This window comes from Spermophilus citellus (assembly GCF_964194105.1).
Source record: "Spermophilus citellus genome assembly, chromosome: 6".
In the NCBI taxonomy this organism is placed as follows: domain Eukaryota; kingdom Metazoa; phylum Chordata; class Mammalia; order Rodentia; family Sciuridae; genus Spermophilus; species Spermophilus citellus.
Window position 1 is genome coordinate 133,689,962 of NC_138187.1, and position 24,154 is coordinate 133,714,115.

Consider the following 24,154-nt stretch of genomic DNA (forward strand, 5'->3'; position numbering starts at 1 on the left):
CCTGTATATATAAGTGTATACTTATATCGTGGCACAGTATACTACACGATTGAATGATCGCCTTGTGGGTCCGATCTTCTCTATCCGTCTATTAACTTCTTAAGGGCAGTAACTCTGATACATAGTAAACGGTCAGTAGATGTTGGCGCAACTCAATCAGAAGGATAGACTCCATCCCAGGCTGAAGGCCCGGCCCCTCCCGACTCGGGGGCGGGGCGGAGAGCTCCGCGCGGGGTGGGGGTGGGGGTGGGGGTGGGACTCTTTTTCCTCGCCGTGGCGGCGGAGGCGCACGGCGTGGGTTAGCGGCAAGACGTCGTCGGAGGAAGGCTGAAAAAGCCCTAGGTGCTGCCGTTGCTAGTACAAGTCGGACTTGCTATCGCTCGAGCCGCGTCTGTACAGGTCTCGGACGGAGCGGAGCTCTCAGCCGCGGTCCCAGAGCCCACCTAGTCCTCGGCCCTGCCTGACCGCCGGTGATGGAGCCGGCCACCGCGCTGCCCCAGGGCCCGCGCCCGGCTCTGCCCCTTGGGAGCCCGGGGCCGCTGGGCGAGTTCCTGCCTCCTCCCGAGTGTCCGGTCTTCGAGCCCAGCTGGGAAGAGTTCGCGGACCCCTTCGCTTTCATCCACAAGATCCGGCCCATAGCCGAGCAGACCGGGATCTGTAAGGTGCGGCCGCCGCCGGTGAGTCACGCCAGCACCCCGGATTCTGCTCGCGGCTGGGGGAGGGAGCGAGGACGCGCGGGGCCCGGAGGCCCGAGGCGCGGGGGGCGGGGAGTAGTCGCCCCGCAGGCCTCGTCAAGTTTGGGGCTGCCCGGTTGAGGCAGTGGGAGGAAGACCCGGGCTTCTTCTGGGTGGGAGATAAGGAGTGTGGAAGAGCGGGGGCTTCGGCGATGCCACGCGAGAGCCGGGTGGCGGCCGGGCTCGGGCGGACGGGTGCGCGGCCGGGCCTGGGGGTTCGGGTTCGGTTCCGGACGGAGTGGTGGCAGGAGCCGGAGGTGGTCGCGGGGGAGTTTCCTCCCGGAGCTCAGCGGAGGCGCGGGCGTGGAGGGAGGGCTCTGGGCCCGGCCGGGCTCCGCAGGCTGGTCCTCGCCTCCTCCCCCGGGGTGCGGGGGTGTGTGATGGGGTGGGGGTGGGGGACTTTCGAGTTGTCGTGCGAGGAGGAAAGTTTTCAATATGGCGGCGGGAGCCCCTGGTCCTTTGTGTGGTGGCGGCGTCGGCCCGGAGCGGCCCTCACCTGGGCGCCCCACCCTCCAGACCAGGGCACCCCCCACCCCCTGGTCCCCGGGTCTCCAGGTGGCCCCCAGGCCTGGGTCAGGGAGAGGCGGCCAGCGCTGCCGGGGGGCGGGGAGGAGCTGCGGGTTGGGCCTGGAGCGGTGGTGTGTTGGGGGACACAAGTGTTTGGGGAGCACTTTTGGGATGATGTGAGCAGGACAGGCGGCGGTGGGCCCGGATGCCCGCCCACGCTCGCGGATGCTCCCACGCCGACTTCTGGCCGGGCCGCGCGGCTCCCGGGGGAGGCCTGGCGGGGTTGGTGGGATGGGGTGGGGGAGATGTCAGACGCCGGGCCGCTGCCGATTTCACCCCTGGCCCCCGACCTGCCCGAGCTGAAATGCGCCCACCCAGCGAGCCCTCCAAGCCCTGTCTGAAGCGCCTTGGGCCGGGGGGCTGTGAGTGAGGGGTGGGGTGCTTCCGAAACATCCCTAACGGCTCCAACGTCCGCGGAGGAAAACCCGGCCAACCCCTCCCTGTCCCCCACCCCCCAGCCGGAACTGGATGCGCTCCGACACCCCTGTTTTTTCGCCCACCTTTTGGGATGGTCTGAGCCGGAGTTGGCCTAAACGACGGTTGGACGGGCTGGGACGGTTGAAAGGAGGTTTAACTGCCTTTCCTACTGCTTTTAAGAATTTTCTCCCCACTCTTCCCCCGCCCCCCCCCTCCGTGAGTGGAAAAAGACCCCCCCCTCCCCCTTGTTCCTTAAACTTGCTCTTTGTAATGACATTTCGAGTTGCCGGGATTCCGTGTGTAATCACTGTGTTTTGGAAAGCAGTTTTTGAGGGAGATCTCGAGTAAAGTCTTAACCACCCCCGCCCCCACCCCCCAATAAAAAATAAAAACACGGACTCCAGACTTTGTCTTTTTTGGGGGGAGAAATTTTAAAATGGAGATGAAATATAGCCTCAAAAGACAGCTGGCCAGCTGGTGTGGGGAAAATGTTTGAAAATAGATCCGTTTCTTCCAGGGAAGTGGACAAGGTTGATTATTGTTGCTTACGGGAAGTACATTTCTTTAGAGTGTAGATAGGCCTGCAAAAGTTACACTGGGTTTGGTTAGAGTCAAGATTTTAATTCATGAAGAATAATGTTTCCAACATTCAGCAATTTAGCTTTATGGCAGATGTGGGGAAGGATGAATATGAATGTTGGACGTTTGCATTAATGAGATTTTATTCAGAAATTAGGCAACCTGAGCAAGTTCATGGTAACCAAAACGTGAAGAGTTAGGTTCCGAGTTAGGTTCCTGGGAGTTGTCCTCCATGTTGGTATTGTAGTATACTAGGGCTGGGGTAAGTCCTTTATCTTGCTTTCTTTTCCTTTTATAAATCCCTTTTACCGAAAACATAGTGTTGCTCTGGTTAGGTTTTGGCAACCCATTTCCTCATCTGGGCTAGCACACTAATGGCAGTCTTTGCAAAATGCGATTGTGTTGCCTTTTCCCACCCTGAATGTCAGACAGACATGATGGCCACCATTTTGTATTGAGAGTACTATATACTACAGCCTGAGGAAGGGGTAAGGAGGAACAAATAATCTACAAACATGACCAGTGCTCTGTTTTGTAGACCTTCTTTGTGTGAAGGGGGCTTGCCTCCTCCTTTGTTTAACAAACTCCTCTCCCAAATGGAAAGAGTTTGGGACTATTTGCTGTTGATATAACCAAAAAAAGGGAAATCTTTCCAGAAGTTAGTCTTGAAGAGGGGTCTTGTTGGAACAAAGGCTTCTTAAGATATGTAAACATTCTTTGTTTTAGCAACTGTTTTTTGGGAAAACTGTGAACAAGTGGTTTCATACAGTTGAAATACAGCAAAAACAACAAAAAACACCTGAAGAGACATGAAATTTTCCATGGTGATAGCTTTATAATGTATATGTTTGTAGATGATTTTTCTTGAGTTTTTGGAATACCAGTAGCTGTATTAAAAGGGGCATTGGGACCTTTGGTATTTTACTTGTTAGGAGGTAAAGGGTAGAATTATAAAGCATTTCTGTTCCCTTTTGTTTTTACCTTTATTAATGGTGCTTACATAGCTTAGGTTTTTACCTGTTTTCTTAGGGTACAGAGCTGCTTGGCTTGTGAAAACTTAGGATATTCATGTTACTTTGTATGTTGGGAGTATAGGAGTACACAGAAATTTGTGAAAATACAGTAAGATTAAAAGTGATAAAAGTAATAAGTCAAGAAGACTATACTCAATACCTGGGTTTTGGTTTTAAAGAGAGAAATAAACCTTTGTTTCAAATGATAGCAAATACTTAGGATAACCAGATTTTCTCAGCAGAGATCTTTTAAAATTTACAATTAATCTGGTTTCTGGTTTTATTGCCTTTAAAATGCAAATTTTAATTTGCTCTTTTAATAAGATTTCTGTTTAAAGTGGTATTTTTCATATCACTTTCGGTGTTTGGAGATCATTAATTTTAGGAGTGTAACTATTAGGCAAGAATAGTTAGCTGCTTAGTAGACCCTTTTTTGAATCCTCCAAGTTTTATAGGGACATATTTGATGGCTTTAATAACTTTCTTGCCTTAAAACAGCTAACATTTGGCCATAGATAGGCAAGTTCCACTTTTGTCCAAAAGTAGAGATTTAGATCAAACCCCAAGTGGCACAACGGATACTTTTTTTCAACTTTAACTTCTGTGGTCATTAGCGTTTTCCTTCACCTTTATAGCCAAGGTAAAAAACTACTTTGTTTTAACATAGCATCTTTGAGTAAGATCTTTCTTTGGTTGTGGTTATTATTTGGTCACATTAAATTTAAAAATAGGAACATCCTTGAGCAAAAAACAACAAAAAAAAAAGCAAACTTGAAATTACTTTTAAAAATTAACTTTATTAAAATAAACATATGCCATGCAATTCACCAGTTTATAGTGTACATTTATTGGTTTGAGGTATTTTCACAGAGTTGTGCATTCAGTCAATTTTTAGAACATTTTTATCTTCCCCAAAGAAACCCTGTACCCATTTGTACCTACATTTGTTGCTGGGGATACTGGCGATTGAACCCAAAGGCCTTTGTAACACTGAGCCACCTCCTTATCCTTTTTATGTATATAAATTTTTAGTCGTACGTAGTTGGACATAAAACATTAATTTTTCTAATTCAGCGCCTCACAGGTGCTAGGCAAGTGCTTTACTGCCGAGCCACAACCCTAGCCCATCCTTTTTTTATTTTGAGACAGGGTCTCTATAAATTGCTGAGGCCAGCGTCCAATTTGTGATCCCATTGCCTCAACCTTCCAAGTAGCTGGGATTACAGATGGCACCACTACTTCTAGCTTGTAACTGCTTTTTAAGACAAATTTAGGACTGTAAGTTATTGCAAGAGCGCTGCTAGTCTGAAGCAAGGCTATCCACGCCATCCCAGCGCTTGGCGCCCTACCTGCATATGGCCATTTCGGTTCCCACTTGTCTGTCTTACTGTGATGCAGCCAAGGAGGCCCTCAGCAGAGGCCCAGCAGAGGGGGCCACCCAACTTTGGACTTCAACCTCCAAAGCTACGATCTTTTAAAAGTACCCAACTCTGGCATTTAGTTATAGCCTTGGAAATTGTAGGGTAAATGCAGGGATAGCTAGTACCCGCAGGCGTCTCCACCTGGGTCCCTGGAGAAGCACCCCCACCATGCCAGCACACTCAGGAGACTCCAGGCCAGAGCACTCGGTGGCCCAGCTATCTTGGAGCCGAGGAAGACTCTTCCAGCTCCAGAGGCTTCTTCCACCTCAGCTGAACAGAGAGCTGGGAAGCTGCATTCATGTCCATGAAGAGGGGAAAGTCAGTTTCTGCCTCCCCCTCCATGATCATCATGTGGGAACAAATGGTCTGAAAGACCATTAAGCTGGGGCTGGGGCTGAGGCTCAGTGGTAGAGCGCTCACCTAGCATGCTTGAGGCACTGGGTTCAATCCTCAGCACCACATAAATATAAAAGATATTGTGTCCACCTAAAACTAAAAAATAAATATTAAAAAAAATTTAGCACTGTAATGCCCTGGAGGAAAAACTTAGTAGAAGGTAAGAGTTTGAATGAAGTTCTGCAGTTCTAGGTCACAAGTATTTACCTTAAACAAAGCAAAAATATACTTCATTTGTTGTAGTGTCTAAGAGGATATTTACCCAAATTTGACCAACCAGTGGCAAATGGGATGTACTATAGGAGTCAAGAACATCTATTCATCTATACAATTCTTACTGAGCTAATCAACAAATAGAGTGGAATGTGAATGATATTGCAAATACATGTGTCAGCTAAAGATTGGTCCCCACCCCCATTGGAAAAATTTCCCTTCCCGTGATTATAGGATATGATTTTAAACATGCAATCTAAAGTAAAATAAATTTTACTTTAAAAAGTAAAATGAATATAGAATTGCCTTTGTAAAGTGTTAAATAAGGGTTCTCTATTAAAGCCAGGGTTTACATTCTTTTATTTTAGAGACATAAAAAGGAAAAGTATTAACCCTTAAATTCTTTTTTCTCTTTTTTTTTTGGACTGTGGATTGAATCTAGGGGTACTTTATCCCTGACCTATATCCCTAATCCTTTTTACTTTTTATTTTGACACAGGGCCTCCCCAAGTTGCTTAGGGCTTTGCTAAATCAGTGAGGCCAGCCCTGAACTTGGATCCTCCTGCTTCAGCCTCCAAAGAGTCTGGGATTACAGGCGCCCTGCCCTATAAACTCATTCATTTTTTTTTTGAAGTATTTAATTCTCTCTCTCCCTCCCTCCCTCCCCACCCCCTTTTTTTTTTTGTAGTGCTGAGGGTTGAACCCAGGGCCTGTGCATGTGAGATAAGCCCTCTACCAACTGAGCTACATCCCCAGCTCTGAAGTATTTAATTTTCTTTATGATCTATTAACCTACTCTTGGAGCATTTCTGGTTGATAGCTTACTGATAAACTTATTTATTTGTTTAATTTGGGGGACAATAACAAAGTCCAGTATGTTTGGGATACTTGAATATATATATAGGTAGGCAGAAATCTGCCTTTGAGGGAGTTTTCTTTTAGGCGAGAGCGCTACTGCTTGAGCCACATCCCCAGCCCGAGGGAGTTTTCTTTTAGAAAGGTAAAAAATTATTTGTAAACTAAAAAAAAAAAAAAAAAAAAAAATAGAGCCAGGCCAGGGTGCATGCCTATAATCCCAACTTGCTGGGAGGCTGAGGCAGAAGGATCCAAAGTTCAAGGTCATCTTCTGGCAAGTTAGTGAGACCTTATCTCAGATACATAAAAAGGGACTTCGATGTGGCTTAGTGTTAACACCCTTCTGGATTCAGTCCCCACTACTTGCCCCTTCCCTCCAAAAATCACCTGGTTTATGTACCATCATGGGATCTTTTTGTAGGTTCTTTTTTTTTTTTTTTTTTCCAAATGTATTTTCTCAGTTCTGGAGGTCAGAAGTCCAAGATCAAGGTGACTTGCTGGCACCTTTCTTTTTTTGTGGTGAGGGGGATTGAACCCAGGGCTTTGTGCATATGAGGCAATCAGTCTACCAACTGAGCTATATCAGCCCTTTTTGTAGGTTCTTGTAACCTTATTGTTGTCTTAATTGGTCCACATTAATGTAGGCCATAGAAGAAGATAAGGGAAAGTCCATCTGCCCCCAAATAAAAATGCTAATTAGGTTCTTGACATTTGCATTCCTTGATGTCTACTTATGTGCCTCTTTCCAAATGCCATTTCTGAGTTTGAAAGACCACTAGGAAGATCTTGCTTTTTGTCCTTGCACATCTTTTTGGCTTGGTTTGTGTTGAAATTGTGTGATTCTTTTTCTGGGAGCATTAGGTATTTTCTGGACATTATGCGTATGTGGCCTATTTAAAGTTTTGCCAACCTAAAAATAATAATAATAATGATTAGGTGAATAAATGTTAGGAATTGGAAGGGTCTGCTTTATAAAATTTTTATTGTTTGGGTTTCCTGAAGAGGAATCACCAAGAGAAGTATTGATGGAGCCCTTAGGGTGAGTGGGATTATATCTTGGGAAGGTCATATCCCTGGGCTGCTGTTACAAATTTTTGTTATTTTGTTTTATTTTATTTTTTGTAGCAGGGATTGAACTCAGGGTTCAGCCCTGTCATTTTGTATTTTATTTAGAGACCAGAGTCCCACTGAGTTGCTTAGCACCTTGCTGTTGCTGAGGCTGGCTTTTCTACTGCCTCAGCTTCCTGAGCAGCTGGGCTCAACTTTTGGTTTTAAAGTTTGAGCAACTTTAAAAGTGGTAGAGTGCCCCTCCCCATGCTGATGGAGAATTGAACCCAAGACCTAGTGCATGCTAGGCAATTGTTCTACCGCTAGTTTGCATCCCCAGCCTGTGGTAGCTACCTTTAAAAAAAATCTGAGTTGTAACTGGGTGTGGTGGCACACACCAATAGTCCCAGTGATTTGGGAGGCTGAGACAGGAGGGTCATAAGTTGGAGGCCAGCCTCAATAACTGAGTAGTGAGATCCTAAGGGTCTGCTATCTCAAAATAAAAAGTAAAAAGGACTGGGGATATAGCTAAGTGGTAGAGGGGCCCCAGGGTTCAGTCCCTTGTGTCAAAAAGGAAAAAAACAAAACAAAACAAAAAAACCCTGAGTTGTGAGAAACTTGTTTAAGATGTGAGAATTGTATGCACTCTAATAAGGATTTTTTTCTTCTTTTTTCGTTTATGGGTGCTGAGATTGAACCTAGGGGCACTCTACCACTGAGCTATGTCCCCAGTCCTTTTTTAATTTTAATATTTTTGGTACAAGGGATTGAACCCAGGGACACCTAACCACTGAGCCACATCCCTAACTCTTTTTATATTTTATTTTGAGATAGGGTGGGCTTTGCTAAGTTGCTGATGCTCGCTTTGGAACTTGAGATCCTTCTGCCTTAGCTTCTCAAGTTGCTGTGGTTATAGGCGTGTGCTTGCACAGTTTAATTTTTTGAGACAGGGTCTTAAAGGCTCCCTCACTAAATTTCGGAGGCTGGCCTCCAATTTGCAATCCTCTTGCCTCGGCCTCCTAAATTGTTAGGAATATAGGTGCACACCACCAAACCTGGCTAGGATTTCTTCAGTATTTATTAACTGCTATAGTTTGGGATTGAAGATGACCTTTGTGTACTTTATTTTATTTATTTATTTTTTTTAAAGAGAGAACATTTTTTAATATTTATTTTTTAGTTTTCGGCAGACACATCTTTGTAGGTGGTGCTGAGGATCGAACCCGGGCTGCACGCATTCGAGTGTGCTACCACTTGAGCCACATCCTCAGCCCCCTTTGTGTACTATATTAAAATAAGATGACCTTTGTGCATCTTCAAAAAAGTTCTTATTTTTGGGATCATTAACTGTTAGAAGAGTTGTATGGTGAATTTGCTTTTATAGCTAAGTTTATGAACTAAACCATACTAATGAAGAAAAGTTACCTCTAGGACATTGAGGCATTTCATCTCCATACTTATAAGATTTTTGGAAAAAAATGTGGAATCTGACTAAGTGCATTCTTTTTAGTACTTTTTTCCTCATCATGGTTTAAATATATCCCCCCACTCCCTTTCCGTCCCCAACTGCCCAAGGTCTCACTTCAAAGCCCAGGCTGGCCTTAAACTCCTGTGCTCACACCGATCCTCCTGCCCCAGCCTTCCAAGAAACTTAGACTAGGAGTACCCACAACCTTGCCCAGTTTAAACATTCAAATCTTTAATTGTAGGCCACTCCTCCCAAGGCATTGTTCCCGTGCACCTTTATATATGACCTTAGATTCATTCCACTTTTAAAAATTCTCTTTTAAAGTCACTAAAACTTTCTTAGATGTAAAAACTGATTACTTTGTTCTGCCAGGGTATAAATTTTTTTATTGCAAATATTTTTTTATTATGAAAAATTTCAAGCATACACAAAAGTATAGAAAATAGTCCTTTAAACTATTTTTTTCTGTATATAAGAGCAGAAAGAGTATCAGCATTGGTATTGAGACAACTACTAATTAATATTCAGTCGTAGACTGGACAACTTGACTAGCTCTTTTTCTTGGTGGTGGGAGGCAGTTCTGGAGATCAAACCCAGGGCTTGGTGCATGCTAAGCAAATGCTCTACCACTGAGCCACATCCCAAGCCCCTTGGCTTACCTTTGGGTCCTGTTCTGGTTATAGGTGATATTTGGGCAATTCAAAGTAAGTTTAAAGCCTTTAGTGAGTGATGGTCACTTTGCCCAATTAGTGTAGAGATTGTTTCTCTGAGTTTTAGCAAGTAGCTTTGCTGCATTGATACATTTTTTTTGTGACCTTTGTAGAAATGTGTTCATCTACAGGCTGCAGGTGAGGGAGTGAGGAGTGGCTGGAGTGCATTTTCTATCAGCATCTTTCCATTCTCTGATATTTGTTCATTTCATGTTGACCAACCACATTTTATCTCAACTTATGGTCAGAGTGGGTAGTTAATCTGACAGAACAGAGTTGGTAGTTAGTCTGATAGAACAGAGTTGGTAGTTAGTCTGATAGAACAGAGTTGGGAGTCAGGAGTACCAAGAAACAGAATGAAGTCCCTTTTTGGAAAAGGAGTTTTAGGGAAATGAGAATTAGAAGAGTAATGTTGTTGATTGTGTTGTTTTCTGTGCAGAGTGGTAATTTGACTTGAAGTAGGATGGATGTTGCAGTTTCTGTTTAATTTTTAACTAACATGTTTTCAGATATTTTCTTTAAAATGGGTAGTTTAAAAAATAGATCATCAAAAAATGTCTTCTACCAGTAAAATCTTGGCTTCCCACTCCCTCCTTCTGGGGGTGACTTAATTTCTTAGATAGGAGACACCACTAGGCAGAAGTTCACATAATGATTTAGAACTTGTTGATTCCGATTCATATGGTAATCTCTTGTGAAGTGCTGTAAAATTTAAAGATTTGTTTTGTAGAGATAAAAATTAGTTATTATGTGGCTGTATTTTATTTATTACTTAAAAGCCAGTTCATTTATTATGTAAAAGAGAAACAGAGGTGGGGGGTATTGTTTCTAGATTTTAAAAACCTGGTGGATAGAGTTTTCAATCTAATTCCAAAATGACCTTGGACAAAGTTGTTGTACCCCGTGTGTGCCTTCTCATCTGCTCTAAGGAGATCTGACACTGACCTAGGGCTGCTGTCTAGATTAATTAATTGATGGATTGCAAAGAGCTTAAATCCCAAAGCTTTATTTGTCCATTGCTAAGAAGAGTCTGGGGGCAGATTTAGTGAGACACAGTGCCAAATATATCCTTCATTTTCCTCAAAAGTGAAGGGATTTTTTAAGTGAAACTTGAAAAGGCAAAAGCCTGTTGTCAAAACCAGAAAATGTAGAATGTTATTCTTCTATTGTTTTAGATGAATGAAGCTTTTCTGTATTTGGATTTCCCCCCCCTACCAGGAATTGAACCCAAGGGTGCTTGCTTGACTATTGTGCCACATCTCCAGCCTTTTTATTTATTTAATTTTAAGACAGGGTCTCACTAGGTTATACAGCCTCACTAAGTTGCTGAAGCTGATTTTGAACTTGTGATCCTCCTGCCTCACTTCCCAAGCTGCTTGTATTACAAGCATGTACCACTGCACTGACTGAGCTGTATGTATTTGGATCTTTTCTATATTATTTTTTCTTTTTTTTTTTTTTTTGCAGAGCTGCGGATCAAATCCAGGGCTTTGTGCTGCTAGTCCAGAGCTGTACCACTGAGCTATACTCCTAGCCCTGTACCTGGATCTTTTTTTTAAAAAAAATATTGATTTTTTTTTTGGGGGGGTGCTGTTATAAATTATTGCAGAAAATGTGCAGTTGCATGTGTGTTTCTTGTGCACATGCAGGAATTTCTTCTAGGTGAATTTTTATTTGATGATTTATAAATTTACCTGTAAATTTGCAAGCAAATGTTTATCATTATTTTCATTTCTCCTAGTATGAGATACCTGATGCTGTGGAAGCCATACAAATGGATGGACATATGTATTTAGCAAATTTAAATAATCCCAATGCATGCCTAACAGGAAGAATCAGTAGACAAGAGTCCAATGTTTTTTCAGTTATCCCATTTGTAAAGTGAAGAGAAATATAAAAGAGGTAGCAGGAAAAAATGTTTAGTTTGGTCTTTAAAAAAAAAAAAAACTACATCAGTCTGAGTGTGGTGGTCTATACTTATAATCCCAGCAACTCAGGAGGGTGGGCAGGACAATAGGATGGCATGTTCAAGGCCAGCCTTTGCAGTTTATTGAGGCCCTGACTCGAAATAAAAATAACAAGGGCTGGGTGGTGGCTCAGTGGTAGAGCGCTTGCCTAGCATGTGTGAGGCACTGAATTCAATTCTCAGCACCACATACAAATAAATAAAAAACAAAAGGTCCATTGACAACTAAAATATATACACATACACAAAAAATTAAAAATAAGTAAATAAAAATAACAAGAAGGGCCGAGGATGTAGCTCAGTGCTAGAGTGCCCTTGGGTTCAGTCATTAGATCAGGAGAAAAAATGAAATATATCAAGATTGTATTTTATTCTTTACTAACAATTAGACAAACTACTACTGTATATAATCATACAAACTTAAAATTCCCAAATTTTTGTTTAAATATATCTATGTTATTGTACCTTGTAACATTACTTCTTAGGTTGGCCCTATAAGCTGTGGTCTTACTATGACTTAATGGCTTTTGTGTGTGTGTCTTGAATCAAGTATTTTAATAATAATGCTTTCTAGATGTATTAAAATACTCTGGAGTTGGGAGCAGTGATGCAGACCTGTAATCCCAGCGACTGAGGAGGCTGAGACAGAAGGATTTCAAGTATGAGTCCAGTCTTAGTCCCTGTCTAAAAAGACCAGTGTGGTGGTACATGACTGTAATGGTTTGGGAGGCTGAAGCAGGAGGATTGTGAATTCAAAGTCAGCATGAGCAATTTAGTGAGGGCCCTAAGCAACTCAGCAAGACCCTGCCTCTAAATAAAATATTAAAAAAAAAAAGGGGCGGGGGTGGGGGGACAACAGATGGGACAGGACATGGCTCAGTGGTTAAATGCTCCTGGGTTAAATCCCCAGTACCAAAAAAAAAAAGTAATTCCGTGTGATATATATCAACTTTTAAATCTTCAAATGTTATGTTATTTTATTTGGGAACAGACATCTAGGCTAGGATTTATCTTCTCAGCTCTTCTCTTTGTGTGGCCCTAAGCAGATTTTTGTGCATTTGTGAGTTAATTTTTGCTAACTCACTGACTTGTACTGGGGATTGTTAAACCCAGGGCCTTGTGCCCGAGATGCAAGCAGTTTACCAACTGAGCTATATCCCCAGCTCTAGCTTAGTGTATTTTGAGCACCTGGTCTGGGATTTTTATTAAGCATGTATTTGAATAAGATGTTATTACACTATAGGTTCCAGACCCTGAAACATTGCCAATTTACTCTAATCATATAACTCCAGAAACAAAGAACAAATCCCTATCAAACCCACATAATTACAAGGTCTTTAAGGCAAGATCCTCCCAATTTTCTGTGTGGTTATACCAACTCATCATTTGGTGATATTTAAACCATATGGTAACATCTTGTCCTTGCCATGCTTTAGGGAAGAGATGGAGAGGGTTGGCTCTGCTTCATTTGTACTGATTCTTTTTTTATTTGTTGTGCAGGGAAGGGAATGTAGAATGAGAAAGGTCTGTGCAGAATTTTTGGGCTATAACCTCTACTTTGTAAAATTTCCAGGTATTTAAGCTCTCTGCCAGTATTATGATGCATGGGACAAATTGAGAAGAGCACCAGATTTTCCAGTGGGAGGCTGGCTTTAGGGTCTGTGTAGGTTGTGGGTTTGGGGTTTTAAAAAATTGTACTTGATGGCAGCCCATTCCTCTGGTTTCCTCTATAACTGCTGTTTTCACTGTTAAGCTAATGTTAATGTCTTTTTCCATCTTCCACTATAAAATGTGTTTTTGATTTACATAATAGATAATTGGTCATCAAGATCTTTTTTTTTTTTTTTGAATATTTTTAATATTTATTTTTAGTTTTCGGCGGACACAACATCTTTGTTTGTATGTGGTGCTGAGGATCGAACCCGGGCCGCATGCATGCCAGGCGAGCGCGCTACCGCTTGAGCCACATCTCCAGCCCGAGATCTTTTTTTTTCTTTTTTTCATTTTTGGTACTAGGGATTGAATCCAGGGGGTGCTCTACCACTGAGCTGCAATCCCCAGCCCTTTGAGAATAGGGTCTTGCTAAATTACTTAGTGTCTCAGAAGTTGCTGAGACTGGCTTTGAACTTGCAATCCTCCTGCCTCCTGCCTCAGCTTCCTGAGTTGCTGGAATTACAGTCATGGTCACCATGCTTGGTTTATTAAGGTGTTTTTTTTTTTTTTTTTTTTTTTTGACTAGGCATGGTGGTTTATTCCTGTAATCTGAATGATTTGGGAAGCTGAGGCAGGAGGCCAGCCAATGCAACATAAGAAGACCCTGTCTTAATATAAAAAATAAAAAAGGGGTTGGGGACAGTGCAGTAGTAGAGTGCTCCTGGGTTCTATCCCCAGTACACCTCTACCCCCAAAAAATTATTTTGAAAGGAACAGGGTTTAACATTTGATTTTGGATTCTAAAATAATTTTGTGTGTGTGTGTGTGAGTGGGGGAAATGTTATTATCCAGTTACCAAATGAAAACTTTTGAGAATAGGGCTAATAGGGCTGGTGGTATAGCTGAGTGGCATCTTGCCTAGCATGTATAAGACCTTGGGTTCAATTGCTACAACCAAGAAAAAAGAACTTTTTTAGAGAATAGAAACTTCATGAGAAGAAGACTAGAGTAAAAGTAAGAACATTTGGCTTCTGGTGTGTATCCCATTACTTACATGTTATCCTTGAGCTGCTAGCCTTAAGAGGGGACTATTTTCAGAACTTTATTCCTGTTAACTTGCCTATAAAAGGGGATAATGTTGGCCCTTCTTTACAAGTGAAGCCTAAAGAGGTACATTTGCCCAAGGTTTCCTGGGTAATAAGTGGTAGAGCTAGAATTTGAATCTAAGCGGTACAGATCCAGAGTTAATGTCCTTAAACATTTTTTAATGTTGCATCTTATAAAACCATAATCATGATGCAGTTGTGATTACATGAGATAGTTGAAGGGAAATTATGAAATTTTATTATTTTTGCCTATATCCTTTTTTTCATTTGCTTTATATTTTTTCTCATTTTTAGTGATGCATTAAAGTTGTGATTTATAATTACATATTAAGAAATGCTTATTTTTGACTAAGTACTTTCTTTTTTAAAATAAATATATATTTTTTATGTGGTGCTGAGGATCGAACCCAGTGCCTCAACACATGTGAGGCAAGTGCTCAACTACTGAGCTACAATCCTAGCCCTTGACTATGTACTTTGTATTCTGGTAGGCTACCATTTTTTTTTAAATTTGGCAAAAAACCCTTTTTTTTTTTTTTTTTTAGTACTGGAAATTGAACCCATGGGAGCTTAACCAGTGAGCCATATACCCAGCCCATTTTTATTTTTATTTTATTAAATGTTTTTATTAGTTATTGATGGATCTTTATTTATTTCTTTGTTTATATGTGGTGCTGAGAATCGCATCCAGTGCCTCACAAATGCTAGGCAAGCGCTCTACCACTGAGCCACAACCCCAGCCCCCCATTTTTATTTTTTATTTTGAGACAGGGTCTTGCTAAATTGCTCAGATCCTCACTAAATTGCTGAGACTGTCTTTGAATTTGGTATCTTCTTGCCTCGCCCTCCTGAGTTGCTGGGATTACAGGCCTGTATTTTTTTTTTTTTTTCCAATTCTTGCTAAGATAGATCCATTTTACTGATGAGAAGAGCCAGAGAGCTGTTAGGTGACTTGTTCAAATTGGCATAACCTTTAGAAGAAGATTGGGGTACTGGGCCTGGTGGCGCATGCCACAGCTCTAGAAGCTGGCGTATGCCACAACTCTAGAAGCTGGCACATGCCACAACTCTAGAAGCTAAGGCAGGAGGATCACAAATTCCCTTAGCAAAATGCTGTCTAAAACAAAAATAAATGAAGTGCTGGGGATGTAGCTCAGTAGTAGCATGAGTGAGGCCCTGGGGTCAGTCCTCATTACTACCTTAAAAAAGGCGGGGTGTGTGTCAAACCATGGCACTGTTTCTAAATTCAGTGTTCTTCCTTCTATTTAACATATCGTGGTTCTCCTCATCCTGTTTCTTTCATGTCCCACGATAAGCCTTTTGAGTGTGGTTTTCCCATCTTCCTTTTTGTTATCCAAACACAACTACAGGGAAATCAATGCTGCATCTATATCAAAGTACAATTTAGGTTATTTTGTCTACTATATTTATATAGTTCAGTTTATCAGTAAATAATAGCATATTGCCTTTATATAATTTTTTGGTTGGGTGGCTCCTTTATATGGAAGCTCCTGATTCATCAGCTTTTCAATGACTGTTAACACATAAGAAGTATTTAGGACTAAGGGCCTCCTAAATGTCTTCCTGCCTCCCTTCAAAGTTTTTTTGGAGGGTCCTTTTGAATTAGAATCTCATGTTGGGTTAAGTGTTTGAATTTTAAGAAGCTCCCCTAGTCATTCTAAACCTCAGCTGCGCTTGAGAACCACTGGTTTAAGTAATTCCCTAATAGGGAAAATAGGAAATTCTCTTGCCTGTTGGCTTCAGATTGGTCAGAAATTGTCATCTCTACTTCAGGAAATCCTTTTTATCATCTCTGTTGAATGAAGAAATGAATTGGATCTTTGGCATTAGTTGTGATTTCTTTCTTTTTTTTGAGAGAGAATTTTTTAATATTTATATTTTAGTTTTCGGTGGACATAACATCTTTATTTGTATGTGGTGTAGAGGATCGAACCCAGTGCTACCGCTTGAGCCACATCCCCAGCCCACTAGTTGTGATTTCTGAGCAGTACAATTATCAATATGTCAGTAAGTACTAGGCGTTGTGTAAAGGTTCTAGGGCTTCAGAAGTAAATTAAATAGCTTTGACTTGAAGGAACTCATATAATCTACTGGTGAGAAAGGTCTAAAAGAAGATTATTAAAGTATGACGTGTGGATGTCTGCATGGAAAGAAGTTGTATTAGAGTGGCTGGAGATAACCAGGGTTAGTGGGGTAATGCAAGTGGGGGGAGGGTGGAAACAGGAGAGGCTGCTAGGGATGCTCTGGAAGGCTTTGCTTCACCTGAATTGGAGTAAGAGTATATGAATATAGAATTAAAATTAGGGTCATGACAAACTCCAGAAATACCAACATTTAAGGAAAGAAAAGGATCTGGTTGGAGGCACCAGGAAATTGATGCAGGGAAGCCAAATAACCTGCTAGATAAATGCAGGATTATTGATAGTATTTCAGGCTTGCATGGCGAAGTGGTAGTGATTCCTTAAGTCTTAGATGCAGCTTTCATACTCTTGTATTCAGAAGCTGGAAAAGTAGATAATTGCAGTTTGTACAGAGTGATTCCGGGCAGCTAAACTGAGTTACTTCTCAGATCAAATTTATTTTAGGATGCAGCAGTAAATGTGAAGGAAATAAAGCAGTCAATAATGCTAACTCTACTATAGTAATACACAGAATGGTCTGAGTTACAGTGTTGAATAAGTTTAAGATCTTTGGAGATAACGACGTGTTAATTTACCATCTTAAGTGGATGTGCATCATCTTAAATGTTTGTGTCTCAATACATCCTTTATTCTTTCAAACGGGCATCTATCTTTGAAGCCTGGTCACTGTCTTAATGTGTTTATGCTGCTAAAACAAAATCCTGGAGACTGGGTAACTTGTAAATAATAGAACTTTATTTTTCACAGTTCTTGGTAGGTTTTGATATTTGGTGAGGGTTAGGTCTCTGTTTCCAAGATGGTGTTTTGAATGCTGTGTTCTACTTGGGTGGAAGGATAAAAGGGTCTGGGCTTAGTTCCTCCAGCCCTTTTATAAGATTTCTAATCCTATTATAAGTACTCTGCCCTTGTGATTTAATCACTTCCCAAAGGGCCCTACCCCTTAATACTATCACTTTGGTGATTAAATTTTAACACATGAATTTTGGGAGGGGCACAGACAATGAAACGATAGCGATCAGAATCTATTAATATATTGAATGGACTAGCAGTTTGCCTTGTGTAAACATTTAACAGTAGTGGGGTCAGCTAAGCAATTTCCAAGCTAATTTCAGTTCAGGTTTAAGTTTAGTCTTTGACTTTAAATATGACTATTAGGGGGGCTGGGGATGTGGCTCAAGCGGTAGCGCGCTCGCCTGGTGTACGTGCGGCCCGGGGTTCGATCCTCAGCACCACATACAAACAAAGATGTTGTATCTGCCGAAAACTAAAAAATAAATATTAAAAAATTCTCTCTCTCTCTCCTCTTTTAAAAAAATATGACTATTAGGGATCATATGTGGGGTTTAAGAATGTTTCCACTTTGAATGTTAGGCTTAAAGTTAATGAATCTTAATTCTAGGAGGGCTAAGTATTTGCTGTTAAATATTTGCATCTATTAAAATAGATAACCATTTAACTTCCTTTTTTGAATATAATTACAAATGTATGTTTAGTTGGGACATCAACACAACAAAGTTTTTGTGATCTTTTTCTATCTTTTCTGAGGCTCAAGATGATTTTTAGTCTTACTACTATCCCTTTCCTGACCCTGGCTTTGAATCTCTTCAAGTTACCCAGAGTGATTAGTTCATACAAGACCAAAGGTAGAGCTTGTGTTTACAGTCTAATGAGACCTTAAAAGTAGGGTGTGGGATGTTTGACTTTTCCTGCCTTTGGTGCCCAGGTAGGTTTGGGTGTTGCTTAGGGAAGGGAGTGGGGGCAGAGTCCAACCTGAACCCCATTCCTTTTCCTTAATGGGATCGTAAGTATGGAAGAAAACTGAACCAAAACTACTTATTAAATAATAACTTCCTTGAGAGAAAAGTGTTACAGCTATTTGGTCACAATCTGGCTTGGTGTAAGCATTCCAAAGTAATGTGTGTGCCTGTAATGGTAACAGTAGGGAAGAAGAATCTAAAGTTTCTTCTGGTCCCATTCAGTGATTTACATATCATAACTATGAGTGACCGAAAAGAAATATTAGTTTTCTGTTAACTTGTCATGATTAGCCCACATCATGATATGAGTCCATTCAGGTAGAAGGTGATTTGTTCTAGGGATTCAGTTAGCTTTTTTAGAATCCTTCTTCGTGAATTTTAAAAAGGATATTTTCATTATAGGCCTGTTAAGACTTTCGGGGATATGCCAAAATCAGTATGAATCATTTCAGTAGGTGATTTTTGGAGACTTCTGATGAGGAAATTTGGGAATGGTAAGGTATCTATATGGTCTAGTTAGCTTCCTTACTCTATTGTTTATGAACAACATGATACTTGGCTAGTTCCTATAAAGTGACCTGACAGGAAACTATTTCTTTGAGGTTTGATGAAAAAAGATAGCTCTGAGAGCCATTTTATATTTTCTTCTGGTTTTGAGGACCTGTAATTGCCAAGTTTATATATACATATGCATATATATGTACTTTTTATTGTTCTAAAGATTGAACCCAGGGCCTAACTGGCTACATACCCAGCCCAATTACCAAGTTTTGTTAAAAGTGGTGAAAAGGGAATTTAAACAACTCAACTTAAAATTAACACCCCAAGCCCCAAAATTAACCCAATTAATAAATGGGCAAATGAATTAAACAGATACTTCTCAAAAAGAAACATACAAATGACCAACAAATATGTGGAAAAAAATGCTTAGCATCTTTAGCAATTAGGGAAATGCAAATCAAAACTACATTAAGATTTCATTTCAAATTAGAATGTTAGCCATCAAGAACACAACAATACAGCTGTGATTTGGGAGGGGGTGAAGTAGGAGGATCAAGTGCAAGGCCACCTCACCTCAGCAATTTAGTGAAGCTCTAAGCACCTTAGAGACCCTGTCTCAAAATAACAAAAAGGATTGGTGAGGTAGCTCAGTCTTGGAGCCCACCTGGGTTTAATTACCCCCCCCCCCAAAAAAAAAAGAAGAAAATACAAGCAATAAGAAATGCTGGAGAGGATGGGAGGAAAAAGTAACACTTTTAAACTTTTGGTGGGGGCTGGGGATGTGGCTCAAGCAGTAGTGCACTCGCCTGGAATGCGTGCAGCCCGGGTTCGATCCTCAGCACCACATACAAACAAAGATGTTGTGCCCGCTGATAACTAAAAAATAAATAAATAAATAAATAGATATTAAAATTCTCTCTCTCTCTCTTTAAAAAAAATAAAATAAAATAAACTTTTGGTGGGATTATAAATTAGCACGAGCATTATGGAAATCAACATGGAGAAACCATCATATGACCCAGCTGTTTATCTTAAAAAATTAAAGTCCGAATACTGTACTGATACATGCATGTTCATGTTTATAGAAGCACCATTCACAATAACCAAACTATGGAACCATAGCCTAGGTGTCTCTCAGTGGATGAATAGATACAGAAAATGCGGTGTAAACATAATGGAGTTTTATTCAGTGATAAAGCAGAATGAAATTGTGTCATTTGCAGGAAAATGGATGGACCTTGAGAACACTATATTAAGCAAAGTAAGCCAAACTCAGAATGTTAGAGGGTCAGTATGTTTTCACTCATGTGGAAGCTAGAGAGGAAAAAGGAAAAGAAAGGTTGGGGGAAGGGGTCTCATGAAAATGGAAGGGAGATCCGATAGAGTAGAATAAAGGGACCAGTGAGAGGGAGAAGAAGGGTAAGGGGAGATCCTGGGGAATGATATATGAACATATGTGTTAGCAATGAATCCCACCATTATGTATAATTAAATACAGCAATTAAAAATATGGGGGGAAAGTAAAAAGGAATTTACTAGTGCTTGGAAAGTAAATACCGCCCCCCTACGTGTCTCTCTCTCTCTTTTTTTTTGGTACTGGGGATTGAACCCAGGGACACTTTACCACTGAGACACATCCCCAACCCTTTTTATTATTTTATTTTGAGACAGGGTCTTGCCAAGTTGCCAAGGCTGGCCTTGAACTTGTGATCCTCTATCTCAGCCTCCTGAGTAGCTAGGAGTGTGCCACTGCGCCTGGTTCATAGCATGTTTTTTTATTACCACTATATTTTATTTACTAATAGACGATCCACCAAACAAGTTCTTTAAAAACTGATGGCCTTTCCATAGGCTGTATCTCTATATAAGTTCTAATTTTAGTGAAGGTTCTTATCCCTTGGCACCCATTATTTTTAATATGACTATTAAAAGTCCACAAATGATTGTGCTATTTTCAGGATCTTTTTGGTGGTAAGACTTCAGGGAAGATTCAGTTGACCCAAGTACATCTTTTCTAAAAATGTTGTCATTATACAAATACATCAAAAACTGTTATTCATGGAAGATTGAAGGAAAACCTCATTGTTATACAGAATACATATATGATGTTGTAATGAGAAAAAGAAAAAAGTGTGTCAGATTGGATAGAGAGAAAGGATGGGAGAGGAGCGGAGGAGTAGGGAGGATAGGAAGGGCAACAGAATAGACAATATGATTGATGTATGTACAATCCATGTTTGTATTATATGTCAAAATACATTCTGCTGTCATGTATGACTAAAAAATAAAAATAAATCGTATGGTAAAAATAATTTATTTAAAAAAAATTTTTTTTTAATATTTATTTTTTAGTTGTCGGCAGACACAACATCTTTGTATGTGGTGCTGAGGATCGAACCTGGGCCGCACGCATGCCAGGCGTGCACGCTACCGCTTGAGCCACATCCCCAGCCCCAAAAATAATTGTTATTAATAGTGAATGGAAGAATTTCTGTATAGTTCTTTGGAGGAACAGATTAGATAGGGGGATCACTAGGGTTTGTTAGGGCAGTTGGTTTTTTTGCTTTTGGTACCAGGGATTGAACCCAGAGGGGCTTAATCACTAAGCTACGCCCCCAGACCTTTTCATTTTTTATTTTGAGACAGGACAGGGTTTTGGTAGGTTGCTGAGGCTGGTCTCGAACTTGCAGTCCTACTGTCTCAGCCTCCAGAGTTGCCGAAATTACAGGTATGTACACCACAGCTGGCAGGGCAGGCCAGTTGAAAATTTCATTTTCAACTAAATATCTGTGTGAAGTCAGATTTTCTTCATATACTTTTTAAAGCCCAATATATATATTTTTTTTTACTGTGCTGAGAATTGAACCCAGCACTTCACACATGCCAGACAAGTGCTCTTCTACTGAAACACAACCCCAGTCCTCTTCATATGCTTTTAACCAAAATAATATGCCACAAACCATTGAAGAAGAAATGAAAACATGGCTTATTTCTATTAAATTAGACATTAAAAAGATTTGGAAAGTATTTATAAAATAAAACTGTGCATTTAAGTATTGAAGAGCTTACTTAAAATGTCTTAGGTCTAATTTCTAATGTGATAAAAATCAGTAGTGTTAAAATATCTATGTCACTGTTCTATGAAGGCAGATAGAAATTTAAATTTTTCCTTAAAACCATTTTCACGTTTTATGCAGTTGGTGTCTGGATCCAGAATAAGCCATAATTCTAAAAGGAGAATCTCAGGCCACTACGATCACTGTGCTCAAGTTTGTTTTTTCTCCCTGTAAAAAAGGGAGGGTTGGCTCTGTAAAGTAGGATATGTGTGAGAGTGCTGTTTTTTCTCATTTTTACCATGCCTATCTGTGTGTGTGTGTGTGTGTGTGTGTGTGTGTGTGTGTGTTACTGGGGATTGAAACCAGGGCTTCACACGTTAGGCAAGTGCTCTACTATCAAGCTATACCCCAACCCATTTTAACACAAATTAAGCCATTTCCCCACTAGCTCTTTAAAAAACGCAGTGACACTGTTTATCTTAACTTTGTACTGTACAGTAAAATAGATATATAAGAAGACATGTTGTGGAGTCACACTGCCTGGGTTCAAATTATGACTCTATCGTGGCTATTTACTACCTTTTATATAAGCTATGTTAAACTTTTCATACCTTACGTGTATCTGTGTGTGTGTGTGTGTGTGTGTGCGCGTGCGCGTGTGCGCACCTGCATGTGTGTATATAATAATAATTGTGAAACCTGAGTACAATAATAGGTAAGTTCCTAAGACAGTTAAGTAAATGGTAAAAAATGTTAGTGACGATTAGGAAAAGATTCATGTTAAAATTGCTGTGATAAAAAGGGCTTGTTGAGGGGCTGGGGAAATAGCTCAGTTGGTAGAGCACTTGCCTCGCATGTACAAGGCCCTGGGTTCAATCCCCCGGCACCACCAAAAAAAAAAAAAAAAAAAAAAATGTTAGTTGAGGGCTGGGATGTAGCTCAGTGATAGAGTGCTTGCTGAAAATGTGAGGCTTTAGAAAAAAAGTGCTAGTTGACAATTAGATGCCAACTCAAGTTAGGCTAGAAGGATAAGGTCCTTAAAAATAAAGTTAAGAGAGCAGATTCTCTTTACCATACCCTACATCCCCAGCCCTTTTTCCTTTTTTAAAAAATTTTGCTCCTGCCTTAGCCTCCTGTAGCTGGCAAACAGTGAATTTTATTTGCCCAGGGTAAGATTACCTTTTAGAGGTCAAAATTAAATGTAATGACATTGTCATTTTTGTTTCATAATTTCAATAAAACCTTTAACTTGTAATCTCAATTCTTACCATAGTCCTGAAAGGTAACTCTTTTTCATATTTTTCAAAAGAAGAAATTGAGATCCTTTAAAGGAAAGAACCAAAAGTCAAATCCAGGTCAGTGTAGGACAAGAAGAGATGTACTGAAAGTATCTGCCCTAACTATATAACCCCTTGGCTGACATTCTCAGAAGCAGATATCTTTTCCATTATCATGTCTTGGTTAAGTAGCAGGAGGAGTTGAAAGAGACCAAGTATAGGAGTAATGAGATAAAAATGTAGAGGGGTGATGAATTTTTTTGAAACCCAGAAATATAAGACATTCTGGAAAGTTTATTTTTAAGGTTATAGAGTACTTTGTGACCCTGTTGAAAGCTGTGGGCTGTCTTAGAAAAATCCATATATACTCAATTCTACGCAAAACATAAAGCCTCTCATTTAAGGCATAAAATATTCTATAGTATAAAAGGAAAATCTACCAAATTTAAGTTTTTTTTTTTTTTTTTTCCTAGAAGGCTTATAAGAATGGGAGGTCTTAAACCCTTTGAACAAATGGGTAGCTAAGTAAAGCTGGTTGGTGCCAAGCCTGCCCTGAGGACAGAAAGAAGCAAGGGTAGAGTGAGTAAGCAGCATTAGCTAAGGAACTTTATTTTTGCTTTTGTTTGGAAGATATATATATATTTTGGGGGTACTGGCTCTTGAACCCAGTGGCATTTTACCACTGAGTTGCATCCCCAGCTCTTTTATTTTTATTTTGAGACAGGATCTTGCTAAGTTACTGAGGGCTAACCTTGAACTTGGGATCCTTCTGCCTCAGCCTCCTAAATTTTTGGGATTACTGGTATGTGATGCTGTGCCCGGCTGTTTGGAAGACATTGAATGCAGTTCTTCCAAAGGTGTTGTAGTTGGTCTCCATCAGGGTCTCATAAATAATAACCCAGCTTACTTGTTTGTAAGAGATTTACAGTGGTGGTGGAATTATCTGGTTTTCCTGCAGGTGTTTTAAGGGCATGTTACTGATGGGTATGGTGATGCCCGCTTGTAATCCCAGTGACTCTGGAGTTTCAAAGCAGGATGATTACAAGTTTGAGGCCAGTCTGGGCAACTGAGTCAAGCCCCTGTCTCAAGAAAAGAAAAAGAAAGAGACTAAAAAGACTAGGATGCTCTCTAGTAGAGCATCCTTGGGTTTAACTTGGATGTTAATTTTGATATACTAAGAAAATATGTATGTAGAAAATGGCTCTTACTTCTGTTGGCTTTGGGTTGAAAATCCTATGAGCACATTTGTTCTGTGA

At 40.6% G+C, this 24,154-nt stretch overlaps 1 protein-coding gene across 1 annotated transcript in view; it reads left to right on the top strand.

Annotated features, from left to right (window-relative positions):
• The first annotated feature begins 264 nt into the window (after positions 1–264).
• Positions 265–24,154, top strand: part of KDM5B (lysine demethylase 5B) — a 77,551-nt gene continuing 53,661 nt past the window's right edge. Inside the window, exon 1 of the mRNA XM_081297714.1 lies at positions 265–677. Coding sequence (XP_081153840.1) covers positions 474–677 — 204 coding nt within the window. The 5' untranslated portion in view covers positions 265–473. The remainder of the gene's footprint in view (positions 678–24,154) is intronic.